General features: G+C 35.1%; 1 protein-coding gene across 1 annotated transcript in view; it reads right to left on the reverse strand.

The window, feature by feature from the left end:
- Positions 1–13,289, reverse strand: part of TMEM131 (transmembrane protein 131) — a 237,807-nt gene that overhangs the window by 47,512 nt on the left and 177,006 nt on the right. The window contains exons 13-21 of the mRNA XM_060608021.3: positions 12,205–12,313; positions 11,242–11,395; positions 10,978–11,148; positions 9,792–9,902; positions 9,562–9,696; positions 5,565–5,669; positions 4,110–4,196; positions 285–437; positions 109–184 (exon numbers count right to left, since the gene is read on the reverse strand). Of these exons, the coding sequence (XP_060464004.2) occupies positions 109–184; positions 285–437; positions 4,110–4,196; positions 5,565–5,669; positions 9,562–9,696; positions 9,792–9,902; positions 10,978–11,148; positions 11,242–11,395; positions 12,205–12,313 (1,101 nt within the window). The remainder of the gene's footprint in view (positions 1–108; positions 185–284; positions 438–4,109; positions 4,197–5,564; positions 5,670–9,561; positions 9,697–9,791; positions 9,903–10,977; positions 11,149–11,241; positions 11,396–12,204; positions 12,314–13,289) is intronic.

Below are 13,289 nucleotides of genomic sequence, written 5' to 3' on the forward strand. Positions count from 1 at the left end.
TTTCCTTCAAATGATTTCCAGGGTACCAAAGGATAGAGTGGCGGCGTTTCATCAAAAAATATTTTGGGCAGAATGAAGGGCATGAGAGAGAATAGCAAGATAACTTACATTTGGATAGAAAAGGCAAGCCAACATAGCAATGATCCCCACACTGCAGTCCAGGATCAAAATAAATGTTTGCAATCTACAAAGAGGCACAGGAGAATTGTGAATCCCAAGTCCACAGAAGGTCACAATAACACAATACTAACACATGGGAATCCTCAAACACAACGTTTTCAAACCTTTGACTTTTTTCCTGGCTCTAAGTCTTCCTTATTGCCCCGTAACCGTTTGTAGTAAAATCGCACATCTTCTGACAAAGATCGTATTTGTTGTATCTTCACCTTCTGTGAGAAGGAGTTCATAATATTTAAGCTCTGATGAACTATTTTCCCCTGAAGGAAGAAAACAAACAAACTCATTTGTATGTGGTTGCATTTTCTTAAGAACACACAATTTAGAGGTGACAGACATATTTTTCAGAAACTGAAGCCCAAAGGATACTTAGAATTTTTATCACTTAATAATCTCTAATTTGTTAATCAGAGCCCTCTCAAATATATCTATATTGCTATTTCTGTGTGTGTGTGTGTGTGTGTGTGTGTGTGTGCGCGCGCGCATACACACACACACACACAATTTGTTTTTTTCACAGCCTGTTATAGAAAAAATAGCGGGACAAATCTCTGTACTCTTATGAAAATGAATTAAAATAAGAAAGTAAAAAAAAATGTTCACACTTGATGTTAAAAAAACGAGGATGCCAACAGAGACAGCTCTGAATAAAGGAAATGGTCACTGTCAGTTTGTGAAGCAAGGTTTGTTTACCAAGGCCAGGCTGCCCCCAAAGTATCCAAATTCAGGATGAAAGAATTTAATTCTAAAATCAAAAGCCAAACAAGACGAAAACAAAAATCAGATTTCCTTAGGAAAAATTTTTTCTTTTTAAAATTTGTACCAAAGAGAAATGAGATACCTTTTAAAAATACAGGTTATCAAGTATCTTATTAAAATAGCAGGCAGATTAAATGACTAGATAACCAGTGACTGCTCTTATCAACTGTATGCTTCTCCCTATGATAGGGGATCAGATTTTAAGTAAAAAATTGAATGATTTAAATAATCCTCAATAAGAATTATGTTATAATCTTTCTTTTGTTTGAGTACAGAATTTTACCTTATAATTTGATTCCTAGTCATTTGAAGAAGTCTCGAAAATGATCATACCCACTGGGCTAATATTTGGTACTAGAAGACACAGAGGTTAAGAGAGTGTACAGAAAAAAGAGCTGAATGAAGGTGAGGTTCTAAGTAACACTCATCATTTGCAGCCCAGCCAGAGGGAAACAGCAGACAGCTATGAGAGGCCAGGTGTGCTGCTATGATGGGGAGAACACAGGAGCAGGAAGCACAAGGCCTTTGACAGCCCCAGCTTGGCCTCTAACCAGCTGTGTGTTCCTGGCAGTTACCTGGTCTTCATGCACCTGTAATAACCACTTCACTCAAGTCCATGTCTTGTCTTTCAGGGGGGTGGGGTCAAAAGAGGTAACAGATACAAAAGTTTATTTTACAATGGAATTCAAATATTAAGTATTAAACTATGAGTTACTTCAAATGTTTATCTGGAGGTACTGGAGGTACCTGTTTATCTGGAGGTATCTGGAGGTATCTGGAGGTACATTAGTTGGCACGAATATACTCCACTAGATAAGAGATTTTATAGAACCTGATGACCGTTATGGGCTGAATGTGAACCCCTCTCCCCTCATTCATAAGTTGAAATTCTAACCTTCAATGTTCTAGTAGTATTAGAGGTGTATTTCGGAGTAGTGTTTCGGAGAGGTGATCGGGTCATAAGGGTGGAGTCCTAATGAATGGGATTAGTGGAGAGACAAAAGAGCTTGCCATTCCTCTCGGCTCTGCTGGCTAATTGAGGTTACAGTGAAGACAGCCATTTGCAAAACCAGGAAGAATGCCCTCCCCAAACACCAGATCTCCCAGCACCCAAAACTGTGAGAAGTAAATGTTTGTTGTTTAAGTCACCACAATATGGTAATTTGTTATAGCAGCCTGACTAATGCAGTAACATCAAGTTAATTTGTGATTCCAAGCAAATATTTGGTCCTGTAAGCCACCTGAAGATATCTAGAAGTTCGGCCCAAAGTAGTTCAAAACCAACACCTTGTTTTTATACAGATGCTTTCTCGTTTATTCCATCCATGGGTCTTTCACTGTGTCATCTACTAAATTATTCCCTTCTAGGGTTTATTCTGTGTTTAATATCACTGATTGAAAAGGCAACTGAAGAATGGAACAAGGTCTTTTTGGATAAATAATGAAGTCAAGAGTTCTGTACAGTCAGTGCAAAGTGGAATCACAAGACAAAAATTTCATTAAGACCCAACTTAAATGTGTGGGACCTATTAACTCAAAATTCATATTTTTAAGTTGCTCAACTCTGAATTTAGGTTTATTTAAGATTTTACACTGCACTATTTCTCTTAACCCATCATGTCTCCTTCCACAGGGTAGGGGACACTTCTACATTTGTCCCCATGTACCCTGAACTGACCATATCATCTTTCTGCAAAAAGCAGTGGCTGTCTCTTGATTTCCCTACTTCTTTTCTCCTTGTTCTCTAGGTTCAAACTCTAAGTCATATTTTTGACTCTATCTATCCTACCCATACTTGCCTCAATTAGTAGGACCTTCTCAGGATATTCAAGCACAATTCAAATGTGAAATGTCTCTTGCCTAAGTTCTTGTCTCCATTATTTTGCTCCTTCAGCCACCCATTATCTACTAACTGCCTGCTTTGGGGATAAAAGATCCTTCATCCCTTTCTTTGATGAACTCAGAGTCTTACTGGGGAGACCAACACATAAGGCAATATTTAAAGCACATGTGAGGCCTGTTACAAGAGAGGTTATTTCAAATCACACATGTAACACCTAGTAATGTCTAGTGGAGTCAAGAAATGGTCAGGGAAGAGATGACAATGGAATTGAATCTTGGAAGACAGTGTAGTTCTTTGAAGGTAGGGGAAGAGGAACGGCATTCAAGACAAACAGCCAAGGCTTAGAGGTATGAAAGGGCTTTATTGCTCTGCCAATGCCCTAAGCTCAAACCTCTTCTTGACACTTCTCATACAGATTCTGTATGAGTGCCTAGGTTGGCCTCAGGCACTCTATTGTCACTTCCTTATTCACCTTATATTTACTTCTGCCAGAAAAAAAAAAAAAAAAAAAAAGTTTAAACTCAGCTCTGATGATGTCAAACTTCTGCTTAAAAACTTTAAATTTTCATGGACTTAAATGTGTTAATGTTTTTTTTTTCATGCTATCACTCCAACATGTCATTCCATCTTCTTAAATTTCCTTCCATTCTTTTTTTTTTTTTTTTTTTTAACGTTTACTTATTTTTGAGACAGAGACAGAGCATGAACGGGGTAGGGTCAGAGAGAGAGGGAGACACAGAATCTGAAACAGGCTCCAGGCCCTGAGCGGTCAGCACAGAGTCTGATGTGGGGCTCGAACCCACGGATCACGAGATCACGACCCGAGCCGAAGTCGGATGCTTAACCAACTGAGCCACCCAGGCGCCCCAAATTTCCCTCCATTCTTATCAAACTGGGCAACTCACTACTGTGTAAAGCCATCTCAGACTGTACTGCCTCTGTGTCTATACTCAGGTTGACTCCAGGGTCCTGAATGCAAGTTTTTACCTCCCCTATTTTCCCTGCTAAAAGAAATTCTAAGCCAGTTTACATGTACCTTTATCAATTACATATGTATTTCCCTCACAGCACTTCATTTTTATACTTTTTAGGGCACTCTCTACATCCTGCTTTACATTTATGCATCATGGACCCATTTCCCATTCTTGATCGAAAACTTTTTGAGAGAAGGAACTAGTTCTCTTTGTGTCTCCTGTGGAAGCTGGTTCAATGTCTTACCTTAAAATAAGCAATTAATAAGAATAACTGACTTTACTGTTAGATTATAGGGACACAGAGGTAAAGGCAAAGAAAAAAATTACAAAAAAAATCTATAAATTAAATCTCTTACTGGAAAGGAAGGTGGAAGAACCATATGTTTTGGGAAGCAAGTCAGTGAACCCACTGCGATTACAGCCTTCACAGGAATTGTTAGAATCTGTGGAGTGAAGTAGACCATAAGGAAATAAGTGTTTAAGTCTGAGATTAATCTTGATCATTACTGCATAAGTTTTGAGGATGTAAAAAAACTCAACTTGGGACTTATATTAGCAATAACCAACTCAAAAGTAATATTAAAATTACCTACATATACCGTTTAACTTGACCAATGTACTCCATCAAATGCTCTGAAATACAGTAAATTTCCATGTACTGCTCAGTGATTCAAAGAAAACATGGTAAATAAGACCAAACAATGGGAAAGGAATGAAGAGCAGATTTTCATAATAGGTTATTCTGCAGATTATTAATTTAACAAGGAAAGTCAAATTGTACTCCTAAAACAATGTATGAAAAACAGCATTTTCTAGAGTTACATAGTTCTCTATTTTTTGTATATAGTAATAAATTAACATCAACTTAATTAAAAAATGAGTTGAACATCATAGATTTAGAATATCAACTCATACTCTATTCATAACTTACAAAGATACTTCTCTAAGATATTTTTTCCTAGTTTTCATTTTTATCCATACTAACAAAAACTTGTCATAGCTATGAAATGCACTTATTTGTATTATGAGTGATTAACAGGAATTCTTTACTTTTGGAGGTAATTTGCCATACTCCCAACAAATCATTTATTATTACTTTAATTCTAATTATTATTTTTATATATTATTATTATATCACTAATTATGTTTATTCTGAATTCATTTTCATTCATGTGGGGGTGGTATATGATGAAAAAAGGTTGGAGAATAAGGGCAGCAACTTGTTGAATCTAGTAGTGTTCAAATTCACAAAGAACTGCTAAATATTAAATTAAAATATTAAATTAAAATCTAGGTGTGGCAGAAATATATCCATTCAAAATCCCACTAAATGCAACATGTTAGACACCACAAAGAGTCTTTCACTCAATGATCTTCACTTTGCCCTTGACTTAGAATGACTCATGTAAATATAAGAACTCAAATTAAGATGTGAGTTCTCGACTGTATCTTCCTTTTTGGAAATATCACACAGGATGATATTAATGATTGCAGAAGAATCAGTGATCTAATTCAGGAATTTCAGTCAGGGTCTTTGCAGTGCTATAACCTAAGCAGGTTTCTAACAGAGCAATTGTAAGTGTGCCAAAGCCATTTTTCTCAAGTTGTTTTCAGTTAAGAGGTTTGGGTTTTATCAGAAAACTATGAGCTAATGAACACCATTGTTTTGTAAACTATTCTCAAAAGCTCAGTTTTTAAGGTTATGAAACAGATAAAGTGTAACTTTATCAGTAAACTTAGTTGTTTCTATTGAAAACAAAAAAAGGACTAAATCAGAAATACCTCATTGACATGAATCCCCATAGTCTTACCTCATAGTCTGTGGTGATCTGTATGGCTCCATCATGAATCCCTTCCAGTTTTTTTGCAGTAAGTTTGACTCTGAACACTGCAAAATAGCCTGAAGCTAATATTACCTGTATGTAGTAGAAATGACATCATTCATTAGCCTTGCTAGCTCAAGTTTCCTATTAAAATGGTAAAGAGAGCTATTGTGATGAAGTGATTTCTGAATTCTTATGTATGTCTAGTGTATGACAGTGAATTGCCACACCATCTTGTACAAATATCTCAAAATAATGTCCATCCTTTGATACTTATTCCATGGGCCACCAAGAAAACTGGCTTCCTGAGGAACAATCTGATTCCCATCTACCAAGATGGAAAGGGGTATGGTCCTCACACATCACACCTATACCCGCACAGACAAAGAGGGTGAGAGCTGGAGCAAAGGGACACAGCTTTCCACCAATCCTTCAGCTATTTTAGGGCACAAGTACAAAGTTGGTTCTGTTTCAAGTTCTGAATTTAACTGTCACATTAATAATCATGCCTTCAAAGCAACTGAGATTATTGCATCATACGAAAGTGTCAAATATAATGGAAAGAAAGAAGAGTTAATAAAAATTTGAAAGAAGTATGGAAATTTTATCTGTTTTCTCAAGCTATTTGCTGATGTTTCTGGCATTTACCTCTTTTTACCTGAAGTATAGTTAACATATAACGTTGTATCAGTTTCAGGTATACAACATAATGATTCAATACTTGTATACATTATGAAATGATCACAATAAATCCAGTCACTATCCATCACCACACATAATTAAAAATTTATTTTTCTTGAGATGAGAACTTTTAAGATTACTCTCTTAACAACTTCCACATACACAATACAGTATTACTAATTATAGTTACCATGCTATACATTATATCCCCATGATTTTTAACTGGAAGTTTGTAGATTTTTACCCCCTTCACCTAGTTTGCCACCCCCACCCCCTACCTGCAGCAATCACCAATCTGTTCTACCTATGAGCTTGGTTTGTTTTATTCTTTTATATTTTACATCTAAGTGAACTCATATAGTATTTATCTTTCTCTGTCCAACTTCTTCCATTTAACATAATGCCCTCAAGGTCCATCCATGTTGCTGCAGATGGCAAGATTCCATTCTTTTTTATGACTAATATCCCTGTGTGTGTGTGTGTGTGTGTGTGTGTGTGTGTTTGCGTATCAACCACATCTTCTTTATTCAACCACTGATGGTCACTTAGGTTATTTTCATATCTTGGCTACTGTAAATAATGCTCAATAAACATGCAGGTGCATATATCTTTCTAAATTAGTGTTTTCGTCTTCTTCAGATAAATATCCAGAAGTAGAGTTACTGGATCATATGGTAGTTCCATTTTTAATTGTTTGAGGAACCTCATACAATTTTCTACAGTGGCTGTATCTACCAACAGATGAAGGTTCCCTTTTCTCCACATCCTTGACAACACTAGTAATTTCTTGTTTTCTGACAGCCATTCTGGCAGGTGTGAGGTGGCATCTCATTGTGGTTTTGATTTGCATTTCCCCGATGATGGCTGATGTTGAACATCTTTTTCATGTGTCTGTTGGCCATCTGGATATCTTCTTTGGAGAAATGACTATTTAAATCCTCTGCCCATTTAAAAATCAGACTGCTCATGTTTTTGCTGTTGAGTGGTATGAGTTGTTTTACATACTGTGGATATTAACTCCTTATTGGAAACATGTTTTGCAAATATCTTCTCCCATTCAGTACACTGTCTTTTCCTTTTATTGATGGCTTCTTTTGCTACGCAGAAGCTTTTTAGTTGGATGTAGTCCCAACAGTTTATTTTTGCTTTCGTTGCCTTTGCTTTTGCAGTCAGATCCAAAAAAATCATCACCAAGACTGATGTCAAGGGACTTACCCTTATGTTTTCTTCTAGGGGCTTTATGGGTTCAGGTCTTAAATTTAAGTCTTTCATCTGGTTTGAGTCAGTTTTTGTGAGTGGTGTGTGACAGTGGTCCAGTGTCATTCTTTCCACACTCTCTTTAATTGTGAGATTCCCAATGGCAAGTAAGTAATTCAGTTTGTGAAGCTGTACTTCAATTATTAGTAGTTATATTTTATCTAGAATTCACATTTACCTTAAAATAACAAATGTCGACACACCAAACAGACTCGCTTTCTCCTTTTTTAGAAGCATTTTCTGTGTTGGTTTTGTGCAATTCTAACACTTTCATCATGACTCCTGCTGCCCAAATCAGAACACAGGTCTGAAGGTCATGGACTTGTTGGCAATGTGTGTTTCATACAGAACAGGATGCTAATTTAGTTCATAGCTTTGGGTTTTGGGAAAACAGTTGAAAGTTTAGGCACTGTAAGCTTAAAAAAATCATTTTGTGGAGTTGCTATTTTGAAGTTGGCAACTCACTACAACTTCCTATTTTAAGAGTTCATAACAATGATCTCATCTTTTTGTCCCTTGTTTTTAAATTTAGAGTTTCATATAAAAGCTAATTCTAAAACCCTAAATTGTCAAACAGGCTTTCTGTTGTTAAATGGACCTCTCAAATTTAAATAGTATGTGTTAACATATGCTATTTATTGTTAGGAAATGATCCAGATTTCTAGAATTATTGGGTTTATAATGTCTTACTAGGAAACAGAAAACTCAACCACGTGGGAGCAGATATACACATGATTTGACTCTTTACTGTTGAAAGGAATACATTAATGGCTGGCCTAATTATTATGTTTTCAGCATTCTATTTCTATTAAAAATAAAATCTCATTTGCAGTGACAAATATTACTTCTCATGGATATATCTTTGTTTTAAAAGGAGGCTTTATTTTTGAATCAAATTTAATACACTATAAGTTACTGAAATATACACAGCCATAAATTACCACTATTCACAAATATCTGATTATGTAGCTTGAATGCTACATAGTTGCAATTAGAATATATGTCAGTACTGTTTTCCCCCTTTTCATAAATCCTCTTCCAAGCTTCTACACACAATCATCAAATTTTTATTTACTTCATATTCAATCATAAAATCATGATTTACTTTATGTACTGGACTGTTCCCAAGTATTTGAATTATTAGTAATGTTACTATAAACATCTCCATTCTCTCAGCTTTTACTTCTTCAAATTATTTCCACAGGAAAAATTCCCAGGAGTGGTATATATTGCCAAACTGCTCTCCAAAATAACTATTTTTGGGGATCCTTCTAGTATAAACTGTTTAAATCAATTTTTATAGCCTATGGCATTCCATGGAAGCCTATTTGTCAACCATCTCTGTGCGTAAGGACATTTTACCTTTCTTTTGTTAAAACTGCCACAAAAAGTTCTATCCTTAGCTTAATGGATGATATGTTAAGCTCCTCCTCACACAAGGTGACTCTACTAGTTCTGTTCTGAGTAGGTATAAACTCCAAGTTCCACTTTCAGTAGTGGAAAGGGCTTTGACTAATATATCTGTTATCTCTGTTTCATGCTCCTTTATGACCAAATGTACCTATTTATACAACAGAGTAGAAGTACAAGGGGAGATCTAGAAAGGGATCAAACAGTGTTTGCTTCACTGATACTCTCTTCTCATCAGTACAGAAAACTGGCCACAAATATTCTGTATAATCGAAAACACTTTCTGCCAGTGTGCAGGGCCATCTTTTTGGCCAAGTAAATTCAATGAACACAGGGTTAGTTTAGTACCTATGGGGATTTCTCTTATAATGACACTTGTGTTACAAAGAGATTATTTAAGTTTTGTTATAGAACTTTTTATGACAAGGCAGAACTTACTCCTTTGGGCTTCAAGTGCCCTCAATATAAAAGGAGGGGTTGAAGTAGATTACCCACAAGAACCTTTTAATATCAAATAACAAATGTTACTATGAATCTCACAAAAATATTAACTGAAATATGTGTTGTAGGAATAGTTTTTTACTTGGGGTTTAGACATACATCTAAGTTTAAGGCAACAATAAGAAAATTTACTTACTGACGACTGGTCTGATAAAGAGGATTTTTCTAATTCCGGAAGGCTTGAAATTATTGTAGTTCTATTGCCTTTTTCAGAAGCTACAAGTTCTATCGATAAACCGTCTCCTATGATGTGCCAACTTTTTATGGCCAACTTAAAAAAGAGAAAGATATGAAAGTGATTATTGCAGCACTAGCATAAAATCCTTAAATGTGATTTAGAATAAAAACATATATATATTTTTTTACCTCAATTGGATTGCTGTTTATAATTGCAAATAAAATGTTACTTGCTTCTGTAGCACTCAATATGCCAAAATCTATGAAACGTTCCTCTATTTTAGGGGGTAATACAAAGTACTGAAAAGATATGAAAGAACTAGATTAAATATACAATCACATTTACATAAAAGAATGTTATCAAGAGAAAGTAGCTATATGAAGATATCCTAAGCTTTCTATATTTTATGTCAATAAACACAAATATACACATATATAAAATATAATTAAGCATTCTGTACAATGAAATATTTTGAGTAATCAGAAATGAAAACATTCATAGTCTCTATGGAATAATATTGCTTCTCTAAAGGCACATAAAAGAAATAGGAAGATAAAGTACTAGGGAAGGTTAAGTGGAGCCCTAGAGGATGAGGCAAAAAATCCTTGGTCTCAGGAAACATTATGCATTCATGAGAGCAGCCATGATATATAATTATTCAAGCAAAACAAATGAAGAAGTGGGATAATTCTGTAATTATCCCCAGCTCTGAAATTCTTATTGATGTTGGCTTTTTGGAGAATTACATCTTTATATGTTCTCATTTTCTTTTTAGCTTTTATATCTTTCTTATCAGTTTTATTTCTCATCTAAAGTTCTTTCATTGATTATCCTAAGGACAGCTTAGTTTGGATTTTTTTTCCTCTGGCTTATTTTCTGTATTAGAAAGACCTTTACTCTTTCCTACCATCCCAACTGTGTGTCTTTACCACCTTACTTTCACCTTTATTATTTGACTCTCTTCTTCACCTTGTATTTCCTAGTTTGAGTCATCTCTTCCTTAAATACTTTCCTCTTCACCCTCCCTGTAGTATTGTTTTTTTCTGCTTATTATTTTCTCCTACTTAGTTTGTTTTTACTTTCCCCATGATTGTAACAGTTTAAAAGCAAAACCAAGAGAAAGCACAATGTGGGAAAGATCTAAGTACAAGCTGTAAGGGAAGGATTCAACTGTGACATGATAAGAGATGGCCGCTGGGAAGGATGAAAACCAGTTATCTGAAAAGCACTGACTGAGGAGGGATGACACCAACTTGTAGAGCTCAGAAAATGGCAAAATTTAAGTATGTACCTGTACAAAATGATTGCCTAATAATAGCTGAACACACAAAAGATGGGTAGAGTTAAAATTTTAAAGGTAGGTAACATACTTACATCTAAAAATCCTGTATATACCCGCACAGGTAAATGAAATTTAGAAGCATTGGTAATAAGTAAAATATTGTTATCTATGTGCATGGATGATGTGGATGGCATAAAAAACAGAGTAAAAATGTATCCTGATTCATTTGGAAGAATTAAGACTGGTTTGCTGAAGTTGTGAACCTAGGAAGTGAGGGGAGAGAAAAAGAACAATGTGTCAGCATCATCTAGTTGATAGATTAGTAAAATCAAAAGTATGGGTGTTCCCAGACATACTTTAAACATTGTTTTGGCTTCTTCTGGTAGCAATACATCATGAATGAGGATTGCAAAGCTGAAAGTGTTCGTAAGGTAAATTGGCCTTTCCACAGGATCAGCAGGACTGTCTCGGATGTGAAATAATGTTGCAGCGTGATCAAATCCCAAATAACTATTTGAAAAAACATAAACAAATCATTTTTACCTCCATGTGTTAATTTAAAATCTAAGTTCTTCTGTTTTTAATAACTTTACATTTAGCATTAAGGACATAACTGGAGAAGTATAACTATAAATATTTTAGAGATTGCACATGATTTAAAACAAAACTTAGCTTACAAAATATTGACATGTAATATAAAAAATTATTCTCTATTGAATTATATGAAGTCAAATAAAATCAAGGACGTATTAACAGAAAAAGTTTTAAGCTACTTAAGAAAAATCATGTTCATCATTTTATTGCAACCAGCTTTGTTAAAATGAGTCCCTACCAAGAGGGATATTGAACTATTATTATTTCAAGTGTAATCAGAAAATGAACTACATATTTTACTGCCCATTTATAAAAAGCTGTAATTCTAGAAGACTGTTTATAAGTTTATTAAGGAATACAAATGATTTTGTTTCAAGTGACAATATACCTTAATAACAAGCCACAACTGACTGTATGTTACAGAAGGAATTACAGAAACAGCTTCAATGATTTGAATATTATTTAAAAATCATAGATTCATTTTTCTATTGTATTACTGAATCATTAAGACTTTATTTAAGCCCACATTATATCATCCTATTTACCTTTTTCTTCTAAAAAGTTAAACAGGAGATTTTTCTCCTTTACAGTGGAAGTTGTTCTTTTCAACAATTCCATGGAGTTTATGTGAATTTGGATACTACTTTTGCTAGGGTCAATGAGTAGGAAAACAAAATTTACTGATTAGTGAAAACTTAGAAAGCTTACTTTAAAAAGAAACTCACCCATCTAAAACTTCTGCTTGATATGGTATTTCAAGTTTAGAATAACTCTTTTCCTTTGCCTTAACAGTTATTTTCCCAGAAAACTGAGACGGTTTTTTTGCCTTTGATGCTAAAAGGAAGCATAAAAAATAATCTCTGTCACCTTTTGCTATCAGAGTTTATATACAGAGCAGGATGAGAGTGACTTGATGTAAGCTGACAAAATCTTAAAAACAAAGCTGAAGTTTCAGATTGGCAAAGAGGAGACTTTTACATTTTACATAACATTATCACACTTTTTATCCAAAAGAAGAAAAATATTTTAATTTTCCAGTAATGGGATTAAACAGATAAGGAATTAACAAGTGAACACAATTCAGGAGGAAAACAACTGTATTTGAGCTATTTCCCTAGAGCCATAAGCCATGACTTTCCTCACACCAGGGCTTCTCAACCTGGGCACTAGTAACGTTGTAGGCCAGGTTAGTTCTTTCTGGGGTGCAGGGGCTGTGCTGTGCTTTGTAGGATGCTTGGTGGCATCCAGGCCTCTGCCTGTTAGATAGCAGTAGCAGCCCCCAGATATGACAACCAAAAATGTCTGTGGACACTGACAAATGTCCCCTGGCCTAGGAGGCAAAACTGGCCCCCATGGAGAACCCCTGGTTTACAGCTGTATTAAGAAATAACATTCCTTGTATGGCCAGAGTCTTGTTATAAACACCAAGAAAGTAGCATGGTGCAAGAAGCATCTGGTGTTGTGTATTAGCCTACCCGAACTCATAGTATAAGACTCTCCCTGCCATCATATTGCCCTTACAGATGACGTAAAATCTTTACATTTTGTAGCAGTTGTGAATAAATCCATCTGGAATTACAGAAATAGATTCAGTTGGATCCATTCTGGGTACCCATTAGATGTTCTTTTCAAAGCAAATAAAGAAGCTGTTTATCTTTATCCTACTTAAGGTACTTCAGGAACACTTCCAGTTAGTTCTGCAAATGTGTGTAATCCAACTTTAGCACAAACAACAACAACACAACAACAAAAAGGGTATGACATCTAGTATGTGGCTATGTATAGACAGTGATTTCAGATTTTAAAAACT

This window comes from Panthera onca, chromosome A3 (genome assembly GCF_046562875.1).
Source record: "Panthera onca isolate mPanOnc1 chromosome A3, mPanOnc1 haplotype 2, whole genome shotgun sequence".
NCBI lineage: Eukaryota > Metazoa > Chordata > Mammalia > Carnivora > Felidae > Panthera > Panthera onca.